Source organism: Rhinolophus ferrumequinum, chromosome 21 (assembly GCF_004115265.2).
Source record: "Rhinolophus ferrumequinum isolate MPI-CBG mRhiFer1 chromosome 21, mRhiFer1_v1.p, whole genome shotgun sequence".
Taxonomy (NCBI): domain Eukaryota; kingdom Metazoa; phylum Chordata; class Mammalia; order Chiroptera; family Rhinolophidae; genus Rhinolophus; species Rhinolophus ferrumequinum.
The window spans coordinates 52372848-52400685 of record NC_046304.1 but is presented as its reverse complement, the minus strand read 5'-3'; the positions used below and the strand labels follow the sequence as shown (position 1 = coordinate 52400685).

Genomic DNA, 27838 nt, shown 5'->3' with positions numbered 1-27838 from the left:
AAACAGGGAGAGCTGGAGGGGTCAACTGCCCCCAGGCTCTCTCGGAGATGGATGAGTTCAAAAACCTGGACAGCGACATTGAAGGATCCGCCAAGCGGTGGAAGAAGCTCGTGGAGTCAGAAGCCCCAGAAAAGGAAATCTTCCCGAAGGAATGGAAGAACAAGACGGCCCTACAGAAGCTGTGCATGGTGCGGTGCATGAGGCCCGACCGCATGACCTACGCCGTCAAGTGAGTGGCCACCTCTGGGGCCGGGGGCAGGCGCGGCTCCGTGGGACTCTGGTCCATGTCAACCCTCCACTCTACTGCCCGTTGCCCAGAGGGGACAGTGGTCCCAGACAGGAGTTGGCCCGTGTGGTTCCTGGGGGACAGAGGCAGCAGCCACCCCGTCCGTCCGCTGGTAGCGCTTCTGAGTTCTCCCGAGCTCTCGGGGCCTCAGAAAGTGGTCAGCAACACGCCTGGCCTCCCCTAACCCGAGCGAGGAGGGTGCCCAGGGATGTGATGGGAAAACAGACCCTGCACATGAGCCCCCTGAGATTAAAGAAAAGAAGTGTGGGCACTGCTGACGTCCGTGGCCACAGACGGTCCTTTAGGGTGTTGTGGGGGGAGAGCAATGGCAAAGCCGTCAGCATCCGTGGACTCGCGGCCCACGATGGCCACATCGAAGTACGTCTTTTCTTTCTGACACTTGGCTCATTTTCAGAAAACTTTTCTGATTTCTTGAACAATTTCACTGGACCTGAAGCCCCTCCGCAATCAGGAAAGTCATCGTCATGTCCTTTCAGCTCCTCATTCCTGTGACGCCCCGTTGGTCCTGTCATTTCAGAGGGGCTGCTCGTGTCACATCTGCACTGAGTCCCCGGGGCAGACATTTGTAACTTCCCATCCCTCCTCCCCGGTGGAGAGAATTTGGCTCCTCCTGACACACCCCCCACCAACTGTCACAGGAAGGAGGAGGGGGTGACAATGACGTAAGCCAAGGGCCCATTCTCCCGGAGGATGTGGGTCCTTTGTGGCACCCTTTGCTTTTCATCTGTCCTACTAGCCTGCAAGCAGCCAGATTTCCCAGAAGAAGCCCATGTCCCTAACAGAATGCCCCTCTGGCGAAGCAGAGGCCTGGCTCACACCCAGTGGTAATTCACAGATGTTTCTGTTTGGCTTGGTTTCCCTTGGACTAAGAGGAAAAGGAACAGGAGGGGTTGTGGAGGAGGGGGGTGGACCAAAACAAGAAATGCAGGAGCATCACCATCAGGCTGGGCCAGGGAGAAGTCAGGCCCGTGTGCTGGATTCAGCGCTGGAAGAAGGTGGGACAGTTTGGGGAAGTCCAAGGCCAAGGGCACCGGACCCCACCGCAGGAACACCACCTGCCTGGGGAGGGGCGTGCGTTTGGATGTCCAGGATTTGTAACTCAGGTTTCAGAACCACCTGAGTTAATACACGTGAAAGCACGTCGGTGACCTGAAGAAGTGAGTGCCGGCTGCTTGAGCACCGGTGCCCTCAGCAGGGGTGGGGGTGACCCCAACGCCAGGTGCAACCCGACCAAGCTGTGCCCTCTCTGTAAGGCTGAGGAAAGCTGGTGTGCCTCCCTTACTGTGTAAGGGGAGTGTAGCCTCAAAGTGAGAAAGTACAAATCGAGCACCAGTGGTAATGTAATGGCCAACATCAGGCAGCGCGCAGAGCTTCACCCACTGAACTCACAGCCTCCAACAGCCCCGGAGGCAGGCACTGTCACCGCGGCAGCGTCACACGCCCAGGGAGGGGAATAACTCCCACACGGGGGGGTGGGAGCTGGCAAGCTGGCACAAACAAGCCGCAGTTTGATCACTGCCCACTTGGTGTGGTGTCCACACTGCCACGGCGCTGACTGCAGGCTGCCAGGGTTTCCTGCGGGCCGCTGGGAGCTGGCTCCAGCGCTCCTGTACGAGGACACAGAGCTGGGAGTGGTGGGGCCCACTGGATCCAGGCGCACGCCATTCTGCATCATTAATTCATCCGCACAGAGTGACCGGGTGGCCTGGTGATTAGGAGCACTGATCTAGTGACATCCTGCCCAGGGCAGGGCAGGGCTTGGGACACTCTGGAAGTCCTTCCCGACGAGGATCCAAAAGCCAGAATGGAGTTCAGTGGCAGGCCTTCAGGAGGAGCGCCCCCACCCAACCCCCACCCCGTAGGCAGCATGGGTTCAGGAGGCTACAGAAGCCAGAGCAGGGGCTGAACATAGACAAAGTTGCCCCAGGAAGTCCCAGGGGGGGCGGGAAGGCCCACCCGGCACCAGCCCGCAGATCCAGGGGCAGGAGGGAGGGTGTGAGTGGCCTCTCAGTGAACAGGTGCACCTAAAGGGCCTCCAAGGTGCTCAGAGCACTCAGAGAGCCACCTGGCTGGGCATAAGCAGGCTCTCTCTGGGGACGCTGCCATTGTCAGTCTTTCAAAGACCGGGCTGGACATTCAAATGGTGCTAATTTTACCTCCTATGATTCATTCAGAATATAGTCAGCTCAGCTGCCTGTGATCTCAGGAGCGGGACAGACAGCTGAGCTCCAAAGGTCACGCCATACGACATTGGATTTCCCGTAAGAGGGGCCTCGACTGACCCCGGGGCTCATGGGGTCGAGCTAGAAAGAGTCTGTGGCTTGGGACAGACAGGTGCTTATGTACATGGAGGTATTTATGTCAAGTCACTTTTTTCCTGTGTTTTCCGATGATCCACGCTCTGTGGTCCTTGAAGAAAACGGCTGTGAGACCAGCTTCCTTCCTTCTGAAACCCCTCAATCGGAAGGTCACCCCCTCTGAAGGTCACCAGGATGCAGAAACCTGTCAACGATCTGCTCCTTCTTGCTGCCCTTCTCTGGACAGCAGATCGGAAATGTGTGGGAAACAGGAAATGGCTAAAAACCGAGCCCTTTCTTGGGAGCACGGAGGGCTCCCAGGGTCCAGGAGCCACCTGGCACCGAGGCGCGGTCACCCGGCGGCACTGAGCTGCTCCCCCCCCATTGACCCTGTGCACCTTTGAAAACAGGCAGCGTCAGGTCAGCTCGCGGAGCTGCCCCTCCTCTGTGCACACATGCTGCAGGGCCCCGGGGAGCAAGAACGGACCCCTCCACACCCCACACTGCACAAGGAAAGCCCCTGCAGACTGTTTTCTGGCCTGAGACCTTTCTCTGCTTAAGGAATTCCACCAGAAAACGGCCCTTGCCCCGGTCATGCCCACTGCGCCCCGAGCCCCGCACCCCGAGCCCTGGGGTCTGACCTGGCACGTCTCCTCAGGAACTTCGTGGAGGAGAAGATGGGCAGCAAGTTCGTGGAGGGCCGGAGCGTGGAGTTCTCCAAGTCCTACGAGGAGAGCAGCCCCTCCACGCCGATCTTCTTCATCCTTTCCCCAGGGGTCGACCCCCTGAAAGACGTGGAAGCCCTAGGTAAGTGTGGCCAGCCAGCGAGGGCCTCAGTCACCGGCAAACACAGACCCAAGCCCCAGTGAGATGACACTTCACACCCCTCGGGATGGTTATTGCCAAAGACGCAGAAAATGACAAGCGTTGGGAGGACGAGGGCAAACTGGAGCCCTGGTGCGTCGCTGGTGTGGCCCCCCCGTGGAGGGCAGTCTGGTGGAGCCTCGAGAAGTGACACGAGACCCAGCAGCTCCACTCCCAGGTGTACACCCAAGGAACTAACACAGGTGCTCAAACAAGCACTCTACATTCACAGCGGCCAACAGGTGGATGCACCCCAAGGGTCTACCGACCAACCAATGGATAACGGCCGTGCAGTAAATCCACACAGTGGGATAGTATTTCACCAGGAAAAGGAGTGGGGCCCTGACACGCTCCACTATGGATGGACCTTGTAAACTTTGTGCCGAGGGGAAGAAGCCAGACACAGGGGCCCCTCATTGTATGGCTCCATTTATCTGAAGGGTCCAAAACAGGGCAATGCACAGAGACAGACGGCAGAGTGGGGCTGCCGGGGCTGGGGGAGCAGCATGGAGAGCGGTTAATGGGTACGGAGATTCCTCCGGGGTGATGGAAATGTTCTGGAGCCAGACAGATGTTTGCACAACACTGTGAATATATTAAACGTCACTGAGTTGTACACTTTTTAAGATGGTAAATTTGATGTTACGTGTGTTTTGCCACAATAAAAAAAGTGGGGGCGGGTGTGGCGGTCCCAGCCGTGCGTGTATCACAGAACCTCAGCCGTGTCAGCCATTCGCCCCCACACTTTCCCTGTTTTTCTTTCCTTTAGGGAAAAAGCTGAAATTCACCATAGACAATGGGAAACTCCACAACGTGTCCCTGGGGCAGGGACAAGAGGTGGTGGCGGAGAACGCTCTGGACGTGGCTGCAGAGAAGGGACACTGGGTCATTCTGCAGGTACGGGGAGGCTGGGTGCTGACACCTCTGGGGGTGGGCGCCACGCTGACGGGTGTGGGGATTGGCCATGGGGTTCGTGTTCACAAATGGGCAGGAGGCAGCCCTACCAAGTTGAGCGCCGCCCGGGTCAGCCAGGGAGCGGGGGCTGTCGACTGCTCCGGTGGAGGTGTGGCTTCTTCAGTGAAGAGAAGGACACTGGGCTTCATGCCAGAGAACCCCTAAAGAGTATGATTTTAAACACAAAAACACTGGTGACAAAAGCGCCCCTCCACCTCTGAGGCCAACAGTCAGGAGGCCTGTGCTCCCCATTTTGGGGAAGCCCTAGCACAACCCCCATGAGCCCATCCTCACCCCGGCTTGCCTCCTAGCTCCCGCAGGCTGGTCTGGCTCCCACAGACCCCACAGGGTGCTGACACGGCCTCGGCTGAACCCAGGTGGAGCGCTCAGTGTCAAGTCGCTGCTTTTTACCCAAAGCTGTCGGAGGAGGGGTGGGGACCACACGATCTGGGCCCGCAGAGAGCGGGAAGGGCTCCCAGGAGGCTGGAGTCTTGGATTAACTAAGCACGAGAGTCGCCTCTGGGGCCACAGATGCTAGCTGAACCGATCCTGCCTGCCCCGCGGCCCGTAAGGGTGGGCTGGATGGAGGGGTGGGGAGCACCGGCAATGTCAGGAGGAGCCCTGCAGAGGACGCGGCAGAGTGGCCTGTCCTTGTGGGCCCAGGGCAGGGAAGGCGTGTGTGGGCACTAAGCCCGGTCTTGGCCACAGAACATCCACCTGGTCGCCCGGTGGCTGAGCACCCTGGACAAGAAGGTGGAACGGTACAGCGTGGGCAGCCACGAGGACTACCGTGTGTTCATGAGCGCGGAGCCCGCCCCCGGCCCCGAGTCCCACATCATCCCTCAGGGCATCCTGGAAAACGCCATCAAAATCACCAACGAGCCGCCCACGGGCATGCACGCCAACCTGCACAAGGCCCTGGACCTCTTCACCCAGGTAAGGCGGCTTCTCCTATGCGCAGGCCCGGTGCCAGTCCCCAGGCGGAGCGGCCCGGGGACCCCGACCACGTGGAATCACTGGGCCTGCAAAGCCAAGGATCCGACTGCGCTGTGAGGACGCTCCGTGCTGGTTCTCTGCCGACGCATGCACGCACACACGCATGCACACACGGTCACACACACACCTAGCGTTGCAAAGTCAGTATGTCCCTGAACGGGTGCACAAAGTGCTGTGGGAATAGCCATCACTGACAGCTTCATAAAACAGAAGGGCACGTTTATAATGAGTTTCGTGCCCTGCAAGTCAGTGCAGGTCCGGGGCCTGGGTTTGTCTGAGCACCTCAGGAAGGGGCCCAGCTCCCGGGGATGGTTCCCGACGGTCAGTCAGTTTTGCTGAGGCCACAGCACCTCCTTGGTCTGTCCTCTCCCTCCCATGAAGGAGGATGGCAATGCCAGCCTCCCTGGGCTCTGAGCTCTGGGTCCCTCCCCAAGCAGGCCACCACCTTCCCTGGCTTCCCTGCGCCCTGTGCAAATCCTTAGCGTCAATATCCATTCTTTTAGCACCTGACCATCTTCTGTTGCACACTAGAACTTTCTGGGTGCACAGACTTGGTCTCCAAATCGGAGCCTAAAACCTTCTTGAGGAAGAATGCCTGTGTTCTCAGGTAACACCTAACAAAGATCTACTTATGGAGTGCATTGTGCCAAGAGTGTATAACTTCTATGTCTGATGTATTTAATACCTAAACTAATATATGGAATTAGCAACTAACAACTCCCTACCGGCTTTGAAAGGACCCAGAAAGATCAGAGTGAAGTCACGGAGAACTGAGGGCAGGAAAAGAGATGTGTAGAGTGGTCACACATTCCTCCCTCCAAGCACAAAATGCTGTGAGCCTGGCAGGTGGCAGGCACAGGGACATCAAAGCCAGTGCCGGGAAGTGGGTGCCCAGGCAGACAGCCAGGACCAGCGGCAAGTAGGGATTGGCTAGGTGCAGGGAGGCCCGGAACAGACTACACAAGGGGCTTGAGAGCCTGCAGCCACTGCCCAGTGTGAGGGGGGCATGGGGAGTGTGGGGAGCTGGGGAGCTGGGGCCCCTCCCCACATGCCCACAGAGCCCTGGGCCCTGGGGCGCAGTCAATGCTGAGCAGATGAGGAAGACTCCGCTGAGCTTCCAGAAGCTGCCCACTTAGCAAAGACAAATCACAGTCAGTAAAATCTCACAAACCTGATTCAGAACTTGGGCTGGGTCTGCCATTCCCCGGGGCCGTGGAAAATGGCCCCGCCCCCTTGGATTGTTTTTGAAGAGCTAGGGTACTGTTTGTATATAAACGATGAGGAATGCTGGTAACTGTGAAGGAACATTATTTCTCATTAAGTAAGCAAGGAAGGCATGTGTGGGCACCATGCCTGAAGTGTCCTGGCATGGGTGATACTTTGTCAGGACGCAATCATTTGACTTGTAATCAGTGCTGAAGTGATAAAACACTTGCTGTCAGTGTTCTGAGTGTTGCCCACCAGGCTTTGCAGACCAGAAAGACTTTATCCCCCACCCCACCCCACCTCACCATACCCCACTGCACCCCACCCCACCCCACTGCACCGCTCCCCACCCCACTGCTCCCCACCCCACCCCATCCCACCCATCACCAGCGAACCAGCTGGCAGGCGGGACTCATCCCCCTGGCACTCTGCATGGGCTCCGCTGACAGCGGCGTGCACCCCGCAGGACACTCTGGAGATGTGCACCAAGGAGCTAGAGTTCAAGTGCATCCTCTTCGCCCTGTGCTACTTTCACGCTGTGGTGGCCGAGAGGCGCAAGTTTGGGGCACAGGGCTGGAACAGGTCGTACCCCTTCAACAACGGGGACCTCACCATCTCCGTCAACGTGCTCTACAACTACCTGGAGGCCAACGCCAAGGTACAGGGCGGACCTCCTGCCCCGGTCCATTCTCCCATCTAGCCTTTCCCCGCCCCCCCCCGCCCCTCCCCGCCCTCCCTCTTTGGATAATTCTTAGTCATATCTTTAAGAGACCTTAAATGAGGTTAAATAAGCGTCACAGCCCAGGAAAACCTGAAACCTAAGAATCATCTAGACCCCACCAGCCTGAGACAACCATCAGCATCCAGTCCCTGGCTGCCACCACAGCAGGCGTCAGCCTTCTGGCAAAGTCTCTGCTTCTGATCACACTCCATGGGGTCACCTACCTCTGGGGGTCTGCCCATCTGGCACCCGACAAATCCCAGCACCTTGGGGCAGCGTGAGCCGATCGTGGACAGGGCTGGTGCTCAGTCAGCATCTGGAGACAGAACCCAGTTGTAGAGCAAGGTCCAAAAACACCTCCCTGGAAAGACGGCAATGCTTCCTACCTTTTTTATTGAAAATTCAATGTCTAGTCAGATGCATACAGCCGCAGAGGGCTGAAAAGAAAGCCAGTGGCCTCCAGTACCGGGTTGTGGCTATGAGGGCACCAGCAGACTGGGGAAGGGGGGTTCAGGGGGACAGGGCTGTCCTGGAGAGGTGAGCCCCGCAGTGAGGCGCTCATGCCCCCGTGGGTAGCCCAGCAGCCTGTCTAGAGACTCCCTAAGCCTTGGCCTCTCACCCTGAACCGAGGGCGGTTCTCCCGCTGCACTCGGCCTTCTCAGGACCTTCCGTGAAGCCTGGCTCTGACCTGGCGCCGCCTCTGAGCCCCAGGAAGCAGAGGACTGGGCCCCCCATAAGCCTTGGGCTCCTCCTCCTCCCTCTTGCCCCTAAAGCAACAGCAACAAGAACGGGCACCAGCACCTTCTTAAGCCAAGAGGGGTGGACGGGGAGCAAAAGCAGTGCCCGGCTTGCCCAGGGAGGCTCCCAGGAACCTGCTGGGGCATGAGTGAGGGGGGTGGTCACACAGCTGAACCAGTGGTCAGAGCTGGCATCTCCCTCCCAGCGCCCGGGTGGCCTAAGCACCCACCCCTAGTGGCACAGTCAGGGTGCTGGTGCCCAGGGACCTGGGTTTGAAGCCTGGCCCTGCCCCTCACTAGCTAAGAGATTCTCCAAACCTGAGGACAACACCCCAGCCTCAAAGCTTTGGGGTTCAGGGAGGAAAGGTGCAAAGTGCCCCACCTGGCCTGGGAGCGCTAGTCTCAGGAACCCCTCCTGCCTCCCACCCTGTCGCGATGCAGGGAGTGGGGGAGGCTTCAGCCCTGCACGTCCACTCCCTGGGACGCCTGACAAACATCACCTTGCCCTGGGCCCAGAGTAGACCCCCTGCCTTGACAGCCAGGACGGAGCCGCCAACCCAGATTGGGTGGGGGGGAGATGGCCTCCCAGGACTGCTGTCACCCAAGCCTGAGCTTGGAACGTTGTGTTTGCCGGCCTTGGAGAAGGCAGGAGAGCGGCACAGGCAGCAGTCGGTTCCCATCCCCGCAGCCCCCTGCCCCGCCACCCCCACCGCGGTGGTGCCCAGGTCCTGTTGCCGCCCTTCCCTTCCGGGGAGCGGAAGCCTGCTGTCCTCTGCAGTGGGTCAGGCCGGGTGCTGGTGGTCACGTCACCTAAAACAGGGTCCATAAGGGCCAAGCGCTGGTAGCGTGTCTTCCAACACTCACACCAACAAATCAATACAATGGGCAAGACCTGAAGGGCTTTCCTCATCACTGCAGCTCGTCAGATTGGGGCTCTTTGGGGAGACGAGGGTGGGAGGAACAATCTTGTTAGAATTTCGCTTAGACGCCTCCCCCGTCACGCCTGCTTGAATCCAGGCTGGGTAAGCACCTGCTAGAGACTACGCCGTGCAGTGGGGAAGGGAGGGGTAAAGAACGGCACAGGAACCCACGTCCTGCTGGCAGTGTTTCCTCAGGCCACGCACTGGGCCTGGCCCACCTAACCTTCCCTTTGTCCCAGCTCTCAGCCTCAGGAGGCACAGTAAGTACCTGGAGGAAGTGAGTGACGATGCTGTCATGTCCCAGGGCCGTCCCACACACACTGACCAGTGAGGCCTGAGGTGTGACAGGCACCCCAGGGATTCCATCGGCAGGTGTGGGACACTGATAGCTTCCATCCCTGGGGGTTACTCCACTGCCCCACCCCAAGGGGAAGGCCCGTCCCCAGGAGGCAGAGTAGGGTGTGCCCACCCTGCCCCACAGGAGAAACAACACGACGTCCGTAAAGCAAAGAAGCAGCATGCAGACACCACCACCCAGCACATCCCACGACAGCTGGGCCGGGAAAATGACCATTTAGAAAATAGTAACTTTCTGAGTAAAACTCATGAGACCGGACAACCGATGACTCAAAGTTTTACTCAGTGACCTTTTGTTTGCACGTAGCCGGTAGACAGTGGCTTCAGGCAGGGCGCTGTGGCCGTCACGTCGCTAAATGTCCAGCTCACCCTGGGAAGTGGCGAGCAGAGGCAGTGGCGGCCGAGCATGCGTGGGAGTGGGAATGGTTGGGGGGTCCCACGCCTGCACTGCCCAGGGCAGCTGCCCACCAGCATGTGGCACGCAGCCAGTCCAAACCGAGGGGTAAAATACACACTGATTTCAAAAGCCAGGTACAAAAAAAGAGTCAGTGGGATCAGAAGAGCCACTTGAAAATCTGACAACTGGGCTTCACGGCCAGAAAGCTGCACGGTGCCTGGGAGTCAAAACCCAATCTCCATAGAATCAAATGTTTCTGGTGAAAGTAGACAGTGAGGGAATCCCACCCCGTCTCCGATCACAGGTAATAGAGGGAGAAACGGGCAGACAGACAGTGGGCTGGACAGTGGACCTGTGGACTCTGGGCCACTGGCCATGATCCAAGGAAGTGCGGTCAGAGCGCCGAGGGCTGTCCCCGGCCGCCCGAGTCAGACACCAAGGACCGGTGGTGGTGTGCGGGGTGGGAGGAGGTGACCCTCGGGCCTGTGACTGAGGGTAGCAGCTGCTGTGGAGGAGATGGGGCCACCCTAATTCCAGACAGAAAGGGGCCGGACGCACCGTCCCTCACTGCTGCCATCCTCTGAAGGTGCCTTGGGACGACCTCCGCTACCTTTTTGGTGAAATCATGTACGGCGGCCACATCACGGATGATTGGGACCGCCGGCTGTGCAGGACGTATCTGGTGGAATACATCCGCACAGAGATGCTGGAGGGGGAGGTGCAGCTGGCCCCGGGGTTTCTTATCCCCCCAAGCCTGGACTACAAGGTGAGGAGCGCTCCTTCCCGGGCACAGACCACAAGTTAAACCTGAGCTCACTCTGTGACACAACCACGACCAAGGCTAATGCCATCCTGGCCGGCTCCCGGTCAGAGCCTCAGATCACAGCTGGGACATCAATAATTGAGCAAGAAGCCAGGAAACCAAAATGAGAGGGTTTGAAAGGCAGCCTCTCGGAGGGGGAGTGGAAACTTCCTTATGTAGCTGGGCAGCAAAGGGGAGCCGCCCAGGAGGGCAGTCGGGACCACTAGGTTTGTGCAGAGGGTGAGCTGTGCATGGGTGGAACATTCTGGAAAGAACGTCCCAGCTTGCATAGCTCTCCCTTGGCAGCCTGACTAAACACCCCTTTTCAGAGTTATCATGAATACATCGATGAGAACCTGCCCCCCGAGAGTCCCTACCTGTACGGCCTGCACCCCAATGCAGAGATCGGCTTTTTAACGGTCACCTCGGAGAAGCTGTTCCGTACTGTCCTGGAAATGCAGCCCAAAGAGACGGACTCAGGAGCAGGCACCGGCGTGTCCCGCGAGGAGAAGGCAGGACCCCTACCATCCTTCCCAGGGGCGGTGGAAGGGCAGGGCCTAGAACCTGGGGTCGCCCTGATCAGCCTCAGCACCTGGGCACCTGTTGGCACCACACTCGGGTCCCACCCCAGACCTCAGAAACTCCTGCACCGAGCAGGCTCTCAGGCTAGAGAGGGGCAGGAGGTTCTCCAGCTTCCCCATCTGAGTGCCCCAGAGAGCACCTGCCCTTCTCCGACCCAGCCCTTAGACCACAAGAGCAGCAGCTGAAAAACCCCAGGAGAGCAGCGGGTGTAACAATCAGATGAGTGGGAACAGGCCCTCCCTCCAGGGGAGCTTAGACGGCAGTGGGCACGCCCTGCTAACACTCAGAGAAGCAGGCACGCTCAGAGAATGTAAGAGCATTTCATAAATTCTCACCTGTCTGGGCTCCTCTGCCGTCTTTGGAGGTATGACACCTTTGCGCTTTGTAATGTATTCAGACAAGGTCTGTTAAAAATTAGCTAACTATTGGGCTTCAGAGCAAGTCGACCAAATTCTTGACTGGAAGATTCTCCGTGCTATTAGGCCCCGTGGACCTTTTCTTGGTCTAATCATTGGTCTAATGATGGAAAGCAGGACTCCATTGCTGGGAAGGCAATGTACCTGCCCACTGAGTGGGCCACTCCTTGAGGGAATGACCAGCATGGCCCCTGCAGATAGTCCACACGGAGGACAGAGTCACAATCCCACAACCATCGGGTGATCTGAGCGGGGGAGGGATGCTGGTACATCCGGGCATGTCTGCAGGGACCAGGCTGGGGTGGCCTGATGCTCCTGGGACAGTCACGTGGCCTTGACAGTGGGGCCAGAGCACTCCCAGCCCACTGGCCATGGTTCCCTCCCCTCACTGGGTGTGTGGCTGCACCTGTGATCCTGGTTTTCTGGCCACTTGTCTTTGCTGCTGGGTTTGGAGCTGTGGACACTGGGGGAGGGCTGGCTGGCTGGGGGCAGTGACAGGGCCGGCTTGGGGCTTCCTTCCAGGTGAAGGCTGTGCTGGATGAGATCCTTGAGAAGATCCCAGAGACGTTCAACATGGCCGAGATCATGGCAAAGGCGGCTGAGAAGACCCCCTACGTGGTGGTTGCCTTTCAAGAATGTGAACGAATGAACATCCTAACCAACGAAATGCGCCGCTCGCTAAAGGAGCTCAACCTGGGGCTGAAGGTAAAGTGTGGGTCAACAGGGCCCAGGGATGGGACTTAGGAAGTGGACCGGCCGGTGCAGGCTGATTCCACCTCAGCTGCACAACCACCCAGCCACCCCGGGCCCCCGGGAGCTCAGCCCCTCGGCCGGCAGGCTGCCACAGGCCCATCTGGCTGTCCCCCCACAGGAGGCACAAGCGTGGTCACATCAGGGGCTCTGCAGAGGCCCCACACTGTCAAGCTACATTCTGTGGGCGACGCTCAGCACACGTGGGTGGGTGCTCTCTTGCCTGACGGAGCGCGGGTGGAACAAGGCCCGGGACTGGCCAGGCCTGCGTCCGTGCCGGGTGGCGCAGCCTGGGCCCCCCAGCACCCATCTGTGTGTCCCTCAGGGGGAGCTGACAACCACGACCGACATGGAGGACCTGTGCACGGCTCTGTTCTACGATACCGTGCCCGACACATGGGTGGCCCGGGCCTACCCCTCCATGATGGGCCTGGCGGCCTGGTATGCCGACCTGCTTCAGCGCATCAGGGTGAGGACCGGGCTCCCAGGTGCCCCGCCCCAGTGTGGCCCCGCCCCCAGAGCATGGCCCCGCCCAGGCCTGGAGGCCCCTGCTGGCCTGGCCTTTGTCAGAGCAGGGCAGGAAGGGCCTGGTCCACACCCTGGACCAGTGCAGGCACTTCCTCCTAAAGGAAGAGATGGCAGGCTCGAAGTGAGAGCAGATTCTATTGACGCACACAGAGCGCTCTCGCCAGCAGCGCTAAGGACGCTCGCTCGAGTGACGCCCGTCAGCGGGGGCGGCCTCCTAAAGGTGGCCAGGTGACGAAAGCAAAAGCCTCTTTGGGGCTCCCAAATTCTCAAATGGTCAGCCATCCCTCCTGGCCCTGCTCTTCCTGTCCCCTCCTTTAAAATGGAGCCAGACGGGAAAGCCCGGCCAGGGCCTGCCGGGCTGACTCCATGATCTGTCCGTCAGGCAGTCTGCACTGCACTGGGAGGCACGCACCGACCACTCGCTTTCCTTCCAGGAGCTCGAGGCCTGGACGACGGACTTCGCCCTGCCCACCACCGTGTGGCTGGCCGGCTTCTTCAACCCCCAGTCCTTCCTCACGGCCATCATGCAGTCCATGGCCAGGAAGAACGAGTGGCCGCTGGACAAGATGTGTCTGTCTGTGGAAGTGACCAAGAAAAACAGGGAGGACATGACGGCCCCCCCACGAGAGGGCGCCTACGTGTACGGGCTCTTCATGGAAGGTAAAGAGGGGGTGCTGGTCTGTGGAAGCTTCTAGAACTCGTCCTGCTTGGCTAGAGACTAACTCTCGGCAAAAGCAGGCTGTGTGCGTGCTGCAAGGGGGCACTGGGAGGGGCACTCAGGGCGTCGTGGCTCTCAGCTTAGAGCTGCCTGAAGACGGGTGGCACGGCTCAGAACACAGTCACACAAGGTCTGGAGGAGACCGAGTAACGGTGCTCCAGACAAGCGGCTGGCCCTGCTCCGCTGAAATGGCCGCTTCCTCTCAAACGGGAGCGCCAGCTCAAGGTGATGAGGGGCTGAGCCCTTCCAGGCCTCGGGGCAGGGAGCCCAGGCTCGATGTGCATTTGGTGGGTGAGGGGTGAAGGTCCAGAGCTCCTGCAGGTCCCACTCCCCCTCCAAGCTGCTGCTGCCCCCGGGCACAGGTTTCAAGGGAAGGGCCGCCTGGCCATCCACCGCTCTGAGCCTGGTGCCAGGCCGTCCGAGGGGCCAGGACCAAGCAGCAGCTGGGCAGAGGCCACACAGCACCGTCGGGCGAGCCATCCCCTTAGCCCCACTGAGTGCCAACAACTCCACCATATCCCTCCATCCTACTCAGTGAGTGACGTCAGCCCTTACCTGTCGGGGTGTCGGGGGCCCCAGTTCCCATAGCACAAAGAAAAGCACAGTAGCAGCCGTCCTCCATGTTTATTTGGAATGACAGACAGGAAATATAAACATCATTAAATAGGGTGCGTAGAAATAACAGCAGCCTGGGTAAACGCAGTAACAGTTCTGTGCACATGGAAATGGGTATTTACACGCAGATGTACACACAGGACGCTCCCTCCCTGTGAAGGAACTCCCGTCGTTTTCAGCGGAGTGGTTGTTTCCTGCACTGAAATTAAGAAGGCTGGCGGATGAGGCTCTAAACGAATGTAAACGGTGGCGCCAGTGGCTTCCGTGCCAGCTGCGCTCGGTGCACAGTGGGGTGAGGGGGCGGCCACGTGATTACTGATGACCTCTCCGTTTACAGCTCCGTCTTCAGCAATTCCTGTGCCCAGCCAGCCCCTGGCACCTGGCTTGAGCTCTTTGGGAGCAGAGCCAAGTCGGGGGTGTTGGGGGCACCAGCCTATCCCTGCAGGCGTGGGGTGCGAGGCCAGGCCCGTCCCCTCACTCACGGCCAGCATTGCCCTGCAGGCGCTCGCTGGGACACCCAGACCGGGGTCATCACTGAAGCGCGGCTGAAGGAGCTGACGCCGGCTGTGCCCGTCATCTTCATCAAGGCCATCCCTGTGGACCGCATGGAGACCAAGAATGTATATGAGTGTCCCGTGTACAAAACACGCCTCCGCGGCCCCACCTACGTCTGGACCTTTAACCTGAAAACCAAAGAGAAGGCCGCGAAGTGGATCCTGGCGGGCGTGGCGCTGCTGCTGCAGATCTAGCTGGCGCCCGCCCGAGGCCACGCTCCCCAGATGCGAACCGCACCTCAAGCTCACAGCTAGAGTGTCCACCTTGCAAGGGGTGCTGCCTTTTCCCTCCTACATACTCAAGGCACATGGTAACCGTGCCCACGTGGACTGGCCAGAGGGTGAGGGTAGCGTGGGAGAGGGGATTCGGGTGGGATTAAAACAATGACGTCACTGAGTTGTGCCCATCTGATTCATCTGAGCCAGCCTGCAGCTCGGCACCTGATGGCCACCAGGGACCTGGCACAGGCTTGGGGACGAGGCCCCAATTTGAAACAGCCGGGGCAACTGTCCCAGGAACCAAACCCCCAAATCCTGACTTCCCATAGGGACCACAAGCAGCATACAGGGTGAGGGCATGGCAGTCCCACCCCTTGGTCCTATGCTACATGCCAAATGCTACATGCCAAAGACCCACCAAGAAGGGGACAGGGCATTTCGTCATAAACAGGAGCGGCCACCTCTCCAGTCCCCTAAAGCATTCCCCTTCTGTCACGGTAAGGCCGCCTCCACAAACGACTCCCCAGAGGTGCCGTTTCCACATAGCTGAAGTGCTTCCACACCAACTGCCCACTTCCTGAAGGTGCTGGCAACAGGACATAACGAACAGGGATGCGGGGAGCAGCTCAGACGTGTGGGCGTCCTGGGAGGTCTCAGGCTTCCGCAAAGAAGTGCCCAAGCCCACGGGCCCCTTGGGCCGCTGCCTTCACCTCCGCCCCTCCTCAGTCACGGCAAGGGCGCGGGGGTGCGGGGCTGGTCAGACCGTGCCCATGAGCAGTCCAGGGCGCTGCTCGGCACCAAGAAGCCCTGACTTCCTACCCGTGAGGCCTGGGCGGTGGTACGAGGACTGCCCGGCGCTTGGTCCTCTGGACAAGGCCCTCAGCCAGTCCCCGTTTCAGGCCTCTGAACATATCCAGGGACAGGGCTCAAGAAAACGTGCGAGGACACAGCCCACCGCACCAGGCGGCCAGCAGCAGCCTGGCCCCTCGCCGTCTGGCCTCAGGCCTCTCTCTGCAGGCTCCTGACCCGAGGGCCGCCCTGGGACGGAGCTGGCTGGGACCTGGGAACCAGGATGACTGGTAGGAGGCTGTTTCTATCTGCCACCAGAATCACCTCAGTAGAGTGAGACCAGTGAGTCCCAGACCCGTCTGACACAGTGGCGACGTTCCAGTGAAGAGACTGGACGGCCAGGGCTGGCTTGGGTAAGGGGGTACAGGCAAGAGGAGGGAACCCACCGGGAAACGGGATGCAGGCGAGGCCGCGAGCAGAGCCCACAAACTCCAGAGGGGGCACACAGGGGGCCCCCTTCCTGTTTTTAGGCTTAAGAGCAGAGTAAAGGCTGATAAGTCACGAGGATCCTGGGACCCGATGGGGCCGACAGGGGGAGTCCTCCCTCCCTGGGGGCCGAGGTTCAGGCAGGAGTTTGGGCCTGGGAGCCTGGCTGCCCGGCAACCTCCTCTACTGGCCAGGAGAGGTCGCTCCTCAGACAGACGGCACAGAAAACAGCTAGCAGTCACCAGGCAACTCATCTTCAATCCCCGGTAATCACCACAAATGGGAAGGGTTTCCAGTTTTGCCTTCAGAGCCTGAGACAGTCAGTATTCCACACTATGCATTGTGAGCGGCTAACAGAATTCTCTCCGAACTTTCCGAGATGATTTACCTCTAGGTTACAACCCAGTGATGAGGAAACAGGGACGGGGCCAAAACCCGCTTCACACCTGAGTGCTGGGAGGCCTCGGCAGCCACTCTCTGCACCTGGGCTCTGCCACCTGGCTCACCGCCAGGATGGCCAGAAGAGCCGGGAGCACTCCTGGGGGGACAGCTGCCCAGGACTGTCTTGTAGGTAATTAGTAGGGACAAAGGGAGCAGCCAAGCGGAGAGCAGGCTGTGGCGGTGTTTGCGCTGATCCCACAGAACCTGCAGGAATGCCAGCGCTGTTTACAGAAAGCCTCTCTCCAAACAGAAACCCGGGCCGGCACATTCTTTTGGCTTCTCTGGTCTAATTGTCCCACAGGACAATTTAACAACTAGTTTGAAGGCAAACAGTGTTAACTGATGTGCTGCGGCCCCAGGGCAGGGCGGCCTTGGCCACCAGCCACTCCCAACCACTGAACCCGCAGGCTGCCTACGGCGAGGAGAGGCTGCAGAGGCTTCTGGTCTACGCCCAGAAGCCCCCTGCCCCTCACACAGGCAGCCTCGGGCTTCGGGGACCCCCGAGGTGACGGGCCAGGACTGAACACCGCACTGGCCACATACCCCTTGACCCTCAGCATCGAGCCCTTCGCACTGTCCCTTCCCCACAAGCCAAAGGCCCAAGCACCCCACCCCCACCCCCAGTGTGGGCAGGACAAGTGGGAGCCCAGAACAGCCCCACCCAGAGCACCTTGGGACGCTGATCCCATCTGGGGACCTCTGGGGTGAGCTCAGGGCCTAAGGGGTCTGGAGCACAGAGGGTCACTCAGGAAGACGCCACCTCCGGTGTCCGGGGGCAGCTCAGGTCAGGCTGCTCACTGGGCAAAGCGGTGGCCTCCCCCAGAGTGGGCAGAGCGTGTCCTGTTACCAGCTGCCAGCACAGAGAACGTGGAGCCTCCGTAAGTGCACGTCACAGCAACGTCAGACAGAGGAGGCCGAGCCCCGAGGTCTGGCCCCACGCTATCTCCTCCTGGCATCTCACCCTGGCGCGAGCAGCTGCCAGGCAGCACGCCAGGGCCCTCTCCCAGCCAGGGCGCTTCCTGCCCTCCTGCCCTCTAAACCATGAGCTCAGCTTCAGGGGAGGGCGGCGCAGTCTACCTGTGTCCCCACGGTCCGGGGGTAGGACGGCCCTCGTGACACTGGCCCCCACCACAGCCTGCCCCGGGACTCCCTGGAGAGGGCTGCCTGATTAGCGTCAGGATAACCGTCCACCCAAGCGCTGCACCACTCCTGTGTCACCAAGGAAGGGATGAGAGCACCGGGGTTCCTATGCGAGGTCTGAGAACCCCAGTTGGGACAGTGACCCCTGGGGAACCCCGCTGGGCCGGCCCTGGAGGTGGCACCTGTCATCCTCAGAAGAAGTTCTTAATCAGCGGCGTCACCAGCTTCACCCACAGCTTCACCTGCCGACTCGGCTGCTCGAATGTGGCGGAGGACACCACACCTGACCTCAGGTAGAGCTGCTCCTGCTCCTGAGGAAAAGGAACAGGAGTTAGGGGGCCCCTCCAGCACCAGGCAACAGGATGGGTGCCGGGGCCTGGCGGCCAGGCCCTGCAAGTGGCCCCTTTGAAACATTCTTTGGAAAAGCTCAGGAGCCCGTGTTGCTGCATGTTTTTAACACCAAGCCGTGCAGGGGACTGGCAATTTAGAATTGAAGAGATACAGCTGGCAGAAAAAGTGAACATTCACCTTTCTACAGGAGGCACTGCACAATTATGATTATTTTGTACATGAGACATAGTTTTTCTTCTCTGCAGTTGGCAGAAGCTTCCGTAACACCACCACCGGGGCTGACAAAGTCCTGGGAGCGGGCGCTGATGGAGGGGATCGCGTCGTCTTTGCCGAGAGCAGTCTGGCAAAGCCCTCAGAGCCTTCAAAAGCGCCACTCGCAAGAGTTTATCCCCAGAAAAGAAGCATGCTCTGAGATTTTTGTACACTGATATCTGTAATAGGGAAAAACTGAAAGCCACCTAAATGTCCAACAACCAACTAATTAAATATAATAAACCCAAATGACAACCCAGCACTCACTATGAGACACTCATGTTCTAGAAGAACGTTTATTCAGTAACGCAGATAAGCACATACATTAAGCGAAAAATCCTGAATATGAAATCATAGACACCATATAATTCTAATTTCATTAAAAAGAAACAAGTTAGGCCTCTCCATGTGCTCATAGAATATGGAAGATCAATCAAAAGGATTTCAGCAATTATCTATGGACGAAAGGGCCAGTATATTCTAACCTCTTAATTTTCACAATTATCACTTTCATATTTAAAAACAAGTTAAGTAACACATATCTAAGCCTTGCCATAAACCGCGCTTGGGATCACTGACGGAGAAACTGTGTCTTTTAAACAACTCGCCCCCCACGCACTGTTCCCTTTTGTAGGGGACCTACCGCACTTCCACATTGGCTGCGACCTACGTCCCCTGAGCTATGAGACGCCTATCATCCCACACCACCGTGAGGACCGAGCAGCAATGGCTGTGAAGATGCTCTGACCACGGAGGACCAGCAGCGCCCGAGAGAAGCCTGGCCGGCTCTCCTCTGTGGGTGGGGGCAGAGGGTGTGTCCCCCCCAAGCTCCTCTGACCCCGTGAGAACGGGACGAGGCTGCCTGGCCTTCCAGAACGCTGGGAGCTGGTCCACAGCTTTTCCCATCAAGGCCTGGGGCAGCCGAGCGCCTGGATGCAGTTCTTCCTGCACGTTCCTGGCGCTGGCTCTGTGGCCCTGTGGCCGGGAGCCCGTGCTGCGGGGCCTGGCCCCTGAGAGCTCCCGCCGGGCTGCCCAATCCCACCGTCGGAGGTCCCTGGCCTCCGACGGCTGCTGCTGCGCCTGACGGAGCTGCCAGCTTCAGTCTCGGGCTTCAGTCTCGGGGGCTGGTTTGCAGGAGTCTCCACTGACCCAGCTCCAGCTTTATGTTTTCAAACGAATATGCAGCCAAGATTTCAATTAAATTACCAGAAACACTTAAGTTTCCTCACAGACGCCACAACAGGGATGGAGAAGGAAGTCAGCTGATCGAGGTTACAATGCTGTTCTAGGGTGTCTTTCTGGGGTCACAAGTGGTAAAGCGTGTTCCCTGAACAAAACCAGGAAGCTTTCAGTCTTTACTGTATGCACTAAGAGAAGGGCGGGACTTGGGGTTCAGATAAAAATACCTCCCATCCCATCCCAGTGTGACCCAAGCGGGGCCCATGCCCGCATCCCAAGGAGAGTTCCAAGGCGGCTTCTGGGAGAAGGCACCCAGGCAACGGGGTTTTAGGGACTTTCTGGGCTGTGGGAGGTTGTGTGGCTGGGCAGTCCCAAAATCGGGCATTGACGGGCCTCCACAACGGCAACTGCAGTCCCAGCATATGAGCATACGGGCGGAATTATCCAGAAAGGCGTTTCTGCATTTCAAAGGCTCTAAAGAAGGGAAGAGCTGCAGCATGAATTGCCACCCTCCCACAATCAAAAGCCCCTGGGATTCAGGTTTGGGAAGAAAAAGAAAATATCCCAAATATGTCATTTGGGAAAACAGATACTGACCACAACCAGCCCAGCTTTTCTCAAGAACCAGGATGTGGGTTCAGTCCTCCGTCTCAGGAAGTGGGGGACAGTGGCCAGTACCAGGACCCTGGGCACAGGCCTGGGGAACTTGCTCCCCCAAATGAGCCCAGGTCCACAGAGACTTTGTCCGGCCCCAGGCCAAGTCACACAAACGCTTCTCTACTGATCGGGGACAGACACTCAGGGACCCAGGCGTCTGTGGAAACCCGCTCTCTGCGGCGGGGGGTGGGGGTGGGGGGCGGAAGTCCAGGAGGCTCACCCCTGGAAGGTGCAGGTGTGAACCTTTCACGCCAGCCGGCTCTGAGGCCGGCCGTCCCCGCTGGGACCTCGGCTGTGGGGGCTTCCTCAGTCATTTGCTGGAAACCTGCTGAGCGGATCGGCTTCTCCCACTGGCCACCCAGAGCGTGACCGCTGCCACTTCCTCTCACCCTCCATCGTGAAGCCCTTCCCGGCACCAAGGCCCCACTCAGTCGGACAAGATTCCCAGATCGCAGGAGGCAGATCCCGGGGCACAAGGCCGTGACCATTTCCTCCTCCAGCAACAAAGGCTCCAACTATTTCGCAACAGCAATTCCCAAACACTGGAGAATAAAAGCTTCACAAAGTCACCAGCTGAAATGAAGCCTCTGCGGCTGGGCCTACAGCAATGTTATCAGCAGTGGGATCCCGACTCGGGAGGGAGGAAAGCTGGCACCTTCCCGGGAAGGCTGTGTTGTACAGGCCACAAACTCGGAGCCCAAAGCTCTGCCCGGACTCACACGCCGGGGTGGTGTGTTTGCATTCTCAAAAGTCTATCAGCGCTGACGGCTGCAAGTGACCAAGGACAGACATTCACACAAAAGCATGAAGGAATTGCCACTAACTTTGTCATTCTCCACTTTAAACAGAGAGTAAATCTCACTAGCATGCAAGGAGGTGGAGCCACGGCTGACGCTCAGGGAACCACCACTGCGTTCCCGTCCCACGGAGGAGACGGAGTGCTCGCCCTGCTTCTCTGCACCTGGCGCTGGGTCGCCAGCCAGCAGCATGTGGCTCAGGATCCCCGACCCCACAACTCTCCAGCCCGAGCTCAGGAGAAAGGGCTGCTCTCCCGACTGAAACGGCTGACAGCGCAGGCCCGACCAGACAATGGAAGTGTCTTCCAAGGGGAGGAGAGGAGGGTCCTCAAAGGGCCACCTGCACGCGATCACCTGTCCACACCAACGTGCTGGGCCAGACACAGCAAGTCAGGTCCCATCCCCTGCTCTCCACAAGAATGCCTGCCTTCTCCCTCTCAGGGTTGCAAGGAAAGCAACCCCATTACAACTATAAGCATGAGAAAAGCCACACAGAATTCCAGGACCCCCCGCACCCCGAAGGAAGAGGGACCCTGCCTTGGCCAAGCTCCGTCCCTGGACATGGGGGGCAGGCAGAGGCCGCCCGCAAGTTTCCCCAGTCCCACACACCCGTACCTTGACCCTGCAAACACGCCCCGAGGAACCCCTGCTTCTGGCCTGGCAAATGTCCAAGCTCTCCACCACCCCCTTATATTCAATCCCAAAGCAACCCGGGCCCGATCACCACCGAGCGCACGAGTCTGAGACAAAAAGCCCAAACATCCGTGCAGAGAGGGCTGGGGCTCGAGGGCACGGACACCCGCGAGCGAGTTCTCCACGAGCCCCCGCACTGGTGCTCTGGTGCTCTGGCTTCTCTGTGGGTCGGCCTCCTTTTCCTGGCTTCTGTGTCACCCCTTCTGCCCGGGTGGGCCCCTTCCATAGTGGACCTGCATTCCGGGAAGGGCTCCGCAGTCAGAGGCCTGCAGGCTTCAGAGGGACGCCCTGCAGCCAGCTTCTCTGGCCACCAGCCATTCCTGCCACCACCAGGGGGCTGCTGAGGACTCGGGCTCTTCCTCACTGGGCTCAGTCCCGGCGGGTGGGCAGCGGGAGACAGCTGCCAGGGAATGCGAGACAGGCAGGGCTGAGCACCCAGCTCCACGCCCCCGCGTCCCCCACGCACCTGGTGGAGCTGCTGCTGTAAGGCCTGGTTTTCCGTCACGATGGCGATCTGGGCCTCCAGGTCCCGATGGACTGACCTGTACCCAAAATTAGGAGAGCCAATCAACGTGAGACAGGGCAGGCTGCTCCCAGCCAGGTACAGCCACAGGCCTGCAGGGAAAAGGAAACGTGCAGAGGAAGTGAGCACAGCATCTTCCCAAGCCGCTCCACACCCCATTTCCACCTAAGAAAACCCGGGTGCTGGGGGTGCCGCTGCTGCAGACCCGCTGGGCAGGCTGGCCAGCCTCCTCTTGGCCCCGGCCCCAGGTGGCTCAGTGGGACGGCTCCGTTCTTTCTGCCGCCCTGCACGCTGTGGCCTCTTCCCCCAAGCATGGCGAGAAGTGGGTTCTTAAAGGGAACCTGGGGTGCCCGTGCCCCCCAACCCCAGGGGCTAACCGGAGGCCCTTCCCACTCTCTGAACCACCTCCACCACAGGCTGGCCACTGGGACTCAGCCCAGCCACTGGGACTCAGCCCATCTGGGCAGAAGCTCCATCGTCCTTCCACAGGCACTGAGGGAAAGAGGCCACCGCCGTGCTACATGGGGGTTGGGGACAGCAGAGGCGGCCGGTTCCACGGGGGTGACACAGGCGCTTGGTAAGAAAAGTCACACCATTCTGTGTCTACCTGAACACAGGCCGGGGCCTTCCTCCCGAGGGACTCACGACCTCCCTCTTCAGGCTGCTAACACAACACACACACTGGAAGCCCCCAGGGCACCAAAGGGAGACCCGCTGGGCTCAGGCACCAGCCACTGTCCCCTGGGGGCCGGTGGGGGCCGGACCTCAGAGGCGCTGCAAGTCTGCCCGCCCAGAGGACACTGCTTCCCCTCTTTCGGTAGAAAATGAGCCGGCTGACGTTACACTCAGAGACGAGGCAGGGCACAGTACGGGCAGCTTGGAATAGGGGTTCCTGCTTTGTCCCCCAACCTGGCAACTTGCTGTCTCTGACAACACATGGTGTGACATTTCTGTAATGCAGGTCCCGGATTCTCTCAGAACCTAAAACGTCACATGAAACGGGACAGGTAGGCCTTCTGCTCTGCACCCCGTGCCCCCATTCCGTCACCACCCCCGAGCGCCAGGGCCCACTTGCACAGTCCAGCCCCCATCAGAACTACTTCTCCCACAAAAACAATTCCCAAAGCCTCCCAGGGACATCTGTCGCCCTCGACTTCCTTCCTCTTACGGGAGGGAGCCCCGACTGCCCTGGCTTCTTTCTTTTCCTCTGTGTTGTGCCCTCACAGCACCAGGGACACTGCCCAGAAACCCCGCCCAACGTCCGGGTGGCCGAGGGGGTGCCAGGCAGCTGTGTGGCGCCCCTGCTCGCAGCGGGCTCCTCGCCGTCCCAGCACGTCGGCCTCTCCTCCACCAACATGACCCTCTCCAAGGGCCAGTCACGCACCATCGTCACACGCGTATCAACAACATGTAACGCTCACCAAGCTCCGAAAATAGAAGGTCATTTCCTAATTCTCACTCCATAAGAGCATTTCCAAGGACGTCCTGGGTAAGAGAAGACGACGCTCTGCTGCCTGTTCCTGTCATGTGTCTGACATCCCCCCACACACACAGGGGCCACATCAAAGCCACTCACTTGCCTGTGGGCACCGCTCAATCAACTGTCCCGCCCCACTGGGCCACTGCCGTGGGGACAAGCACGTGGCCTGCCTTATCCTGTGTCGAGAGACCACAGGGGTGGACGGGCTGGCCCTGGCACCCTAACCCGCTGCCCAGGGAGGTCCGAGCAAAATGGCCGTGCTTGTCTTGTGCAGGCACATCAGGCTCAGGTGTTCTTGCCCAGCTTCCCAGAGTCTGGAGCGGGGAGGGACACGGGACATGGGACACGGTGACAGGCAGCTCGCCAGCAGCCTCAGAAGGCAGGCAACAGCTTACAGTTCCAAGTCTTCTGACGCCAAGAGCAGCCCTTGTCCAGCCAGCAAGGGGACAAGTGAGGCTGAGGAGGGAGGCCCGACACCCTCATGGGTGACATGAATGTCACCTGACGTGAATGTCACCCTGGCTGTGTGCATCCAGAGCTTCTGGACCGCAAGGTCTGCTGGGATGGCTGAAGGGCCTGGTCCTACGGGAACTTTTTATTTGTAAAATCTGCTTCAACACAGGGTGGCCAGCCCGCACCACCAGCCCGCCCCGCTCCCCCACATGCACCACTGCTTCTCTGCCTGTTCTCACTACTGGCCCGGAAGGAGCTGTTTTACACCCGTTCTTCCTAACTGCACCCTCAGAACAAAACTTCACTGTCACAGACATACTGTCTGTCTGTCTGTGTGCTGCAGTCACACATACCCGTGCTGTGCATATAACAGATCATGAGTTTTTCAGCTCCCTCCCCGAAAGCCTGGAACCGGGACACACACCTACTTCCCTGCCACGTCTGCCTCCCTCCACTTCCTTCTTCAGCCCAGGATGGACTTCAGGTGATCAGCTGGGGTTGAAGAGGTGGCGCCCCTTTTGCCCTGCTGACCACGTTGGGGAGGCCTGCGATTGCTCCTCCACCGCCCCCTGCACTCTAACTTGCACTGCACTTCTTGTCCATCAAAAAGAAAATAAAGACCATAAATGGTGCCACGGGCGCCCCCAGAGCTCCGAGCGCTGGGCAGGCAGGCGCTGGGACGTGGTCCTTCTAGAAGGACAGAAGCTTGCCAGTCAGGAGCGCTCAGCTCTTGTTCTGCACCGAGGACAGCTGGGAAATGGCCACTGGGGGCAGGGGCACGACAGGTTCTTTTGAGCAATCTTTCATCCCTGCGTTTGGAGCTCCGGGATGTCACCGGGACTCGCTGACGGGAAACACGACACTTCCCAGCCGGCCAGAAACCTGTTATCAAGCCCCAGCTCTTCACCCAGGCCTGACCTTTGGGCCCCACTTCTCCACCGTTCCAGGAATCACCTGGTCAGGGAGAGGCTTCCCAGCGGGACGACAGCACTTCGGGGACTGAGCAGGGGTGGTTCAGATGGGCAGGGAGAGAGCATGTGTGTGGGTGCCCTGGAGTGCGTGCTTCCTGCTTCGGGGGACACAGGAAGACTGGGCTGGAGTCCCGAGACTTCTGCAGCTTCCCAGCTCTGGACCAGATGCCCTGCTCCACGCCTCCTCCTTAGAAAGGAGACACCTGCTTCTGCTCTGCTCACTCCCGCCTGCAGCCCCTTCTCCACACGGCCCAGCCTCAGTCTGAAGGGCAAGCCAGACGACCCAAAGGCTCCCCACGGCCACCGCTCCCTGTGCCTCAGCCCCTGCCGATGGCCCCGGCCACCTTCCAATCTCACTGCCCCACGCCCAGCCCTCCCCGCCTCACTCCTGGCCACACGGCTGTGTGCTGCTTTGCAAGGCCCGCGGGGTTTTGGGGCTTCACATTTCTGTTCCCTCAGAGTCACCTCCTCAGAGAGGCCCTCCCTGAGCCCTCATCTAACAGCCCCCGTGAGCCTGGATCCCTTCTCGTGCTCTGGTCTCCTTCATGACCCTTCCATTATATTTGAAGAGACTCATCTGCTTATTATCTGCCTCCCACTGAACTACAAGCCTTAGGAGGCCAGGGAGTCAGTCTGTCTAGATCCCGGTGACTATTCTCAGTGCCTTGAATGCTGCCTGGCACACGGCAGGCACTTGGTAAATATTTGTTTGAATAAAATAAATGAGAATAGTAAAGCCTCTTCCAAAAACAACTGATGACTAAATTGAGCCTAAAAAAAGTTCGGAGGTTCTAAGCAGGAGCTTGTACATTTTGAGTTAGAGGTCTCCCCTGAGGATCACTCCAAGGAAAATCCAAACTTATCCAGCCCTCCTCACCTCCCCCGCCCCACGAGTCTGCAATCGATCTCAAAGGGCTCTCAGACCCCTGAAAAAGCAAGAGGGGACAGCAGACCTCAAGGTCCTCTGCTGCCGCGGAGGGGTGAGCACCCGCCTGTCCCGATGCCAGGGTGCACGCTTCCATCTCAGGGGAGCAGCGCATGGAGCTGCCCCCACAGCCTACCTGCCAGTTCCCAGGTGAAACTGCCTCCCGTGTGCCAGGGGAAACAGGGTGGAGCTGCCCCAGCTCTCACTGCAAGTTCGCTTTTGGGCACTATGCCAAGCGGCCTGTCGGGAAGGCAGTAAAAATAGTGACAACTCTCACAATCATTAACAGATTCCTTGTCAGCAGGAGCCAGAAGAGTCTTCATCTGTGGCCCTGCCCCGCCCTAACCACACACGTTGTGCTGTTAACGCCAGAATATTGCATCCAGATGAGTCAAAGTTAACATCTTAAAACTCGTTTTCTGATCCTCATGTCCCCATCTGAAGGGGCTGCTGGGTGGGGCTGGGCCAGGCTGGGAAAGCTGAATGCTTCTTCCAGAAGTCCCGTGATGTGTGAGCGCCCCCATGGAGCAGAGCCGAGATGTGAGGCGGGAGGCCTGCCAGGCTTCACTCACGCAGGCTCCCTGAAGCCTCGTGACAGGTCAGTTTGCTGGCACGTGGGGGACACAGTACTCGGAACTGCACACAAAGCCATGCTGCGCCTGACCCCCTGAACCCCACTCTCGATCAGAACCAGGTTTAAACGGGGGATCCCTGCAGGCAACCAAGCCGCCCTCAGTGGACGGACGGACAAATAGATTGTGGCCCATCCAGACAAGGGAATATTATTCAGCACTAAAAAGAAATGAGCTGTCAAGCCAGGAAAAGACAGGGAGGACCGTTAAATGCATATTCCTAAGAGAAAGACGCCAGTGTGGAAAGGCTGCATACTGTGTGATTCCAAGTGTGTGTCATTCTGGAAAAGGCGAAACTATGGAGACAGTGAAAGGATCGGGGCTGCCAGGGGGTGGGGGGTGGGGATGAACTGGCCGAGCACAGAGATTTTTAGGGCCGTGAAACTACTCTGCGTGACACAATAGCGGTAGGTCCCTGTCACTTCACGTTTGTCCAAACCCACAGAAAGTACAGCAGCAGGTAACTCCTCATGTAAACTGTGGGCACTGAGTGGTAATGACGCGTCTGTGCAGGTTCATCCATTGTAACAAATGCACCATCTGGTGGGGGTTGGTAACGGGGAGGGGGGCTGTGCAGGTGGGAGGCAGGGGGTGGATGGGAAAAATCTCTGTCCCACCCTCTCAATGTTGCTGTGAACCTAAAACTGCTCTAAAAAGCTAAGTCTTTAAACAAATAAATAAAATAAAAAAACAAAAGGGCACAAACTTTCAGTTATAAGACAAAAACTTATGCCGTGCTCCACCATCTGTAAAGAGCAGCGTCTGCGCCTACTACCTGCACAGTGAGGGAAAGCAGACACGAAAACTCAGAATCCCCAGGGTCCACTCGGGGACTCTCCTGCAGTGTTCGAGCAGCTTTCCATTAGGAGGCCCGATGCTACCCCAGCTCCCAGACCCATCCCACCACACCTGCTGGGTAAGGAGGCGGGAGACAACAGGAAACCGAGGGGCCGTGAATCAGAAGATTCCGCCAGCTGACTGATGCCACGCCGCAGCTAAGACCTCTGGCCTCACTGACCCCGGGGACAAGAGCACCACCACCACAGAGGGCAAGGCCGCCTCTCTCCCAAGGGATGCAACGTTGCGTCCCCCATGTGTGGCACGTCACCCTCCTCTCCTGAGTACGATC

At 58.9% G+C, this 27838-nt stretch overlaps 2 protein-coding genes across 4 annotated transcripts in view; one reads left to right on the top strand and one right to left on the bottom strand.

The window, feature by feature from the left end:
• Positions 1–17972, top strand: part of DNAH17 (dynein axonemal heavy chain 17) — a 135925-nt gene extending 117953 nt beyond the window's left edge. The window contains exons 73-83 of the mRNA XM_033089155.1: positions 36–229; positions 3263–3411; positions 4238–4365; positions 5131–5358; positions 7091–7282; positions 10343–10522; positions 10888–11070; positions 12079–12261; positions 12632–12775; positions 13269–13494; positions 14669–17972. Of these exons, the coding sequence (XP_032945046.1) occupies positions 36–229; positions 3263–3411; positions 4238–4365; positions 5131–5358; positions 7091–7282; positions 10343–10522; positions 10888–11070; positions 12079–12261; positions 12632–12775; positions 13269–13494; positions 14669–14916 (2055 nt within the window). The 3' untranslated portion in view covers positions 14917–17972. The remainder of the gene's footprint in view (positions 1–35; positions 230–3262; positions 3412–4237; positions 4366–5130; positions 5359–7090; positions 7283–10342; positions 10523–10887; positions 11071–12078; positions 12262–12631; positions 12776–13268; positions 13495–14668) is intronic.
• Positions 14472–27838, bottom strand: part of PGS1 (phosphatidylglycerophosphate synthase 1) — a 33343-nt gene continuing 19976 nt past the window's right edge. For 2 of the 3 annotated variants that reach the window (XM_033089156.1, XM_033089158.1), the window contains exons 8-10: positions 22192–22340; positions 17979–18107; positions 14472–14761 (exon numbers count right to left, since the gene is read on the bottom strand). In XM_033089156.1, coding sequence (XP_032945047.1) covers positions 17988–18107; positions 22192–22340 — 269 coding nt within the window. In that variant the 3' untranslated portion in view covers positions 14472–14761; positions 17979–17987. Of the gene's footprint in view, positions 14762–17978; positions 18108–22191; positions 22341–27838 lie in introns of those variants that run through there. The other variant, XM_033089157.1, reaches the window with a different exon arrangement.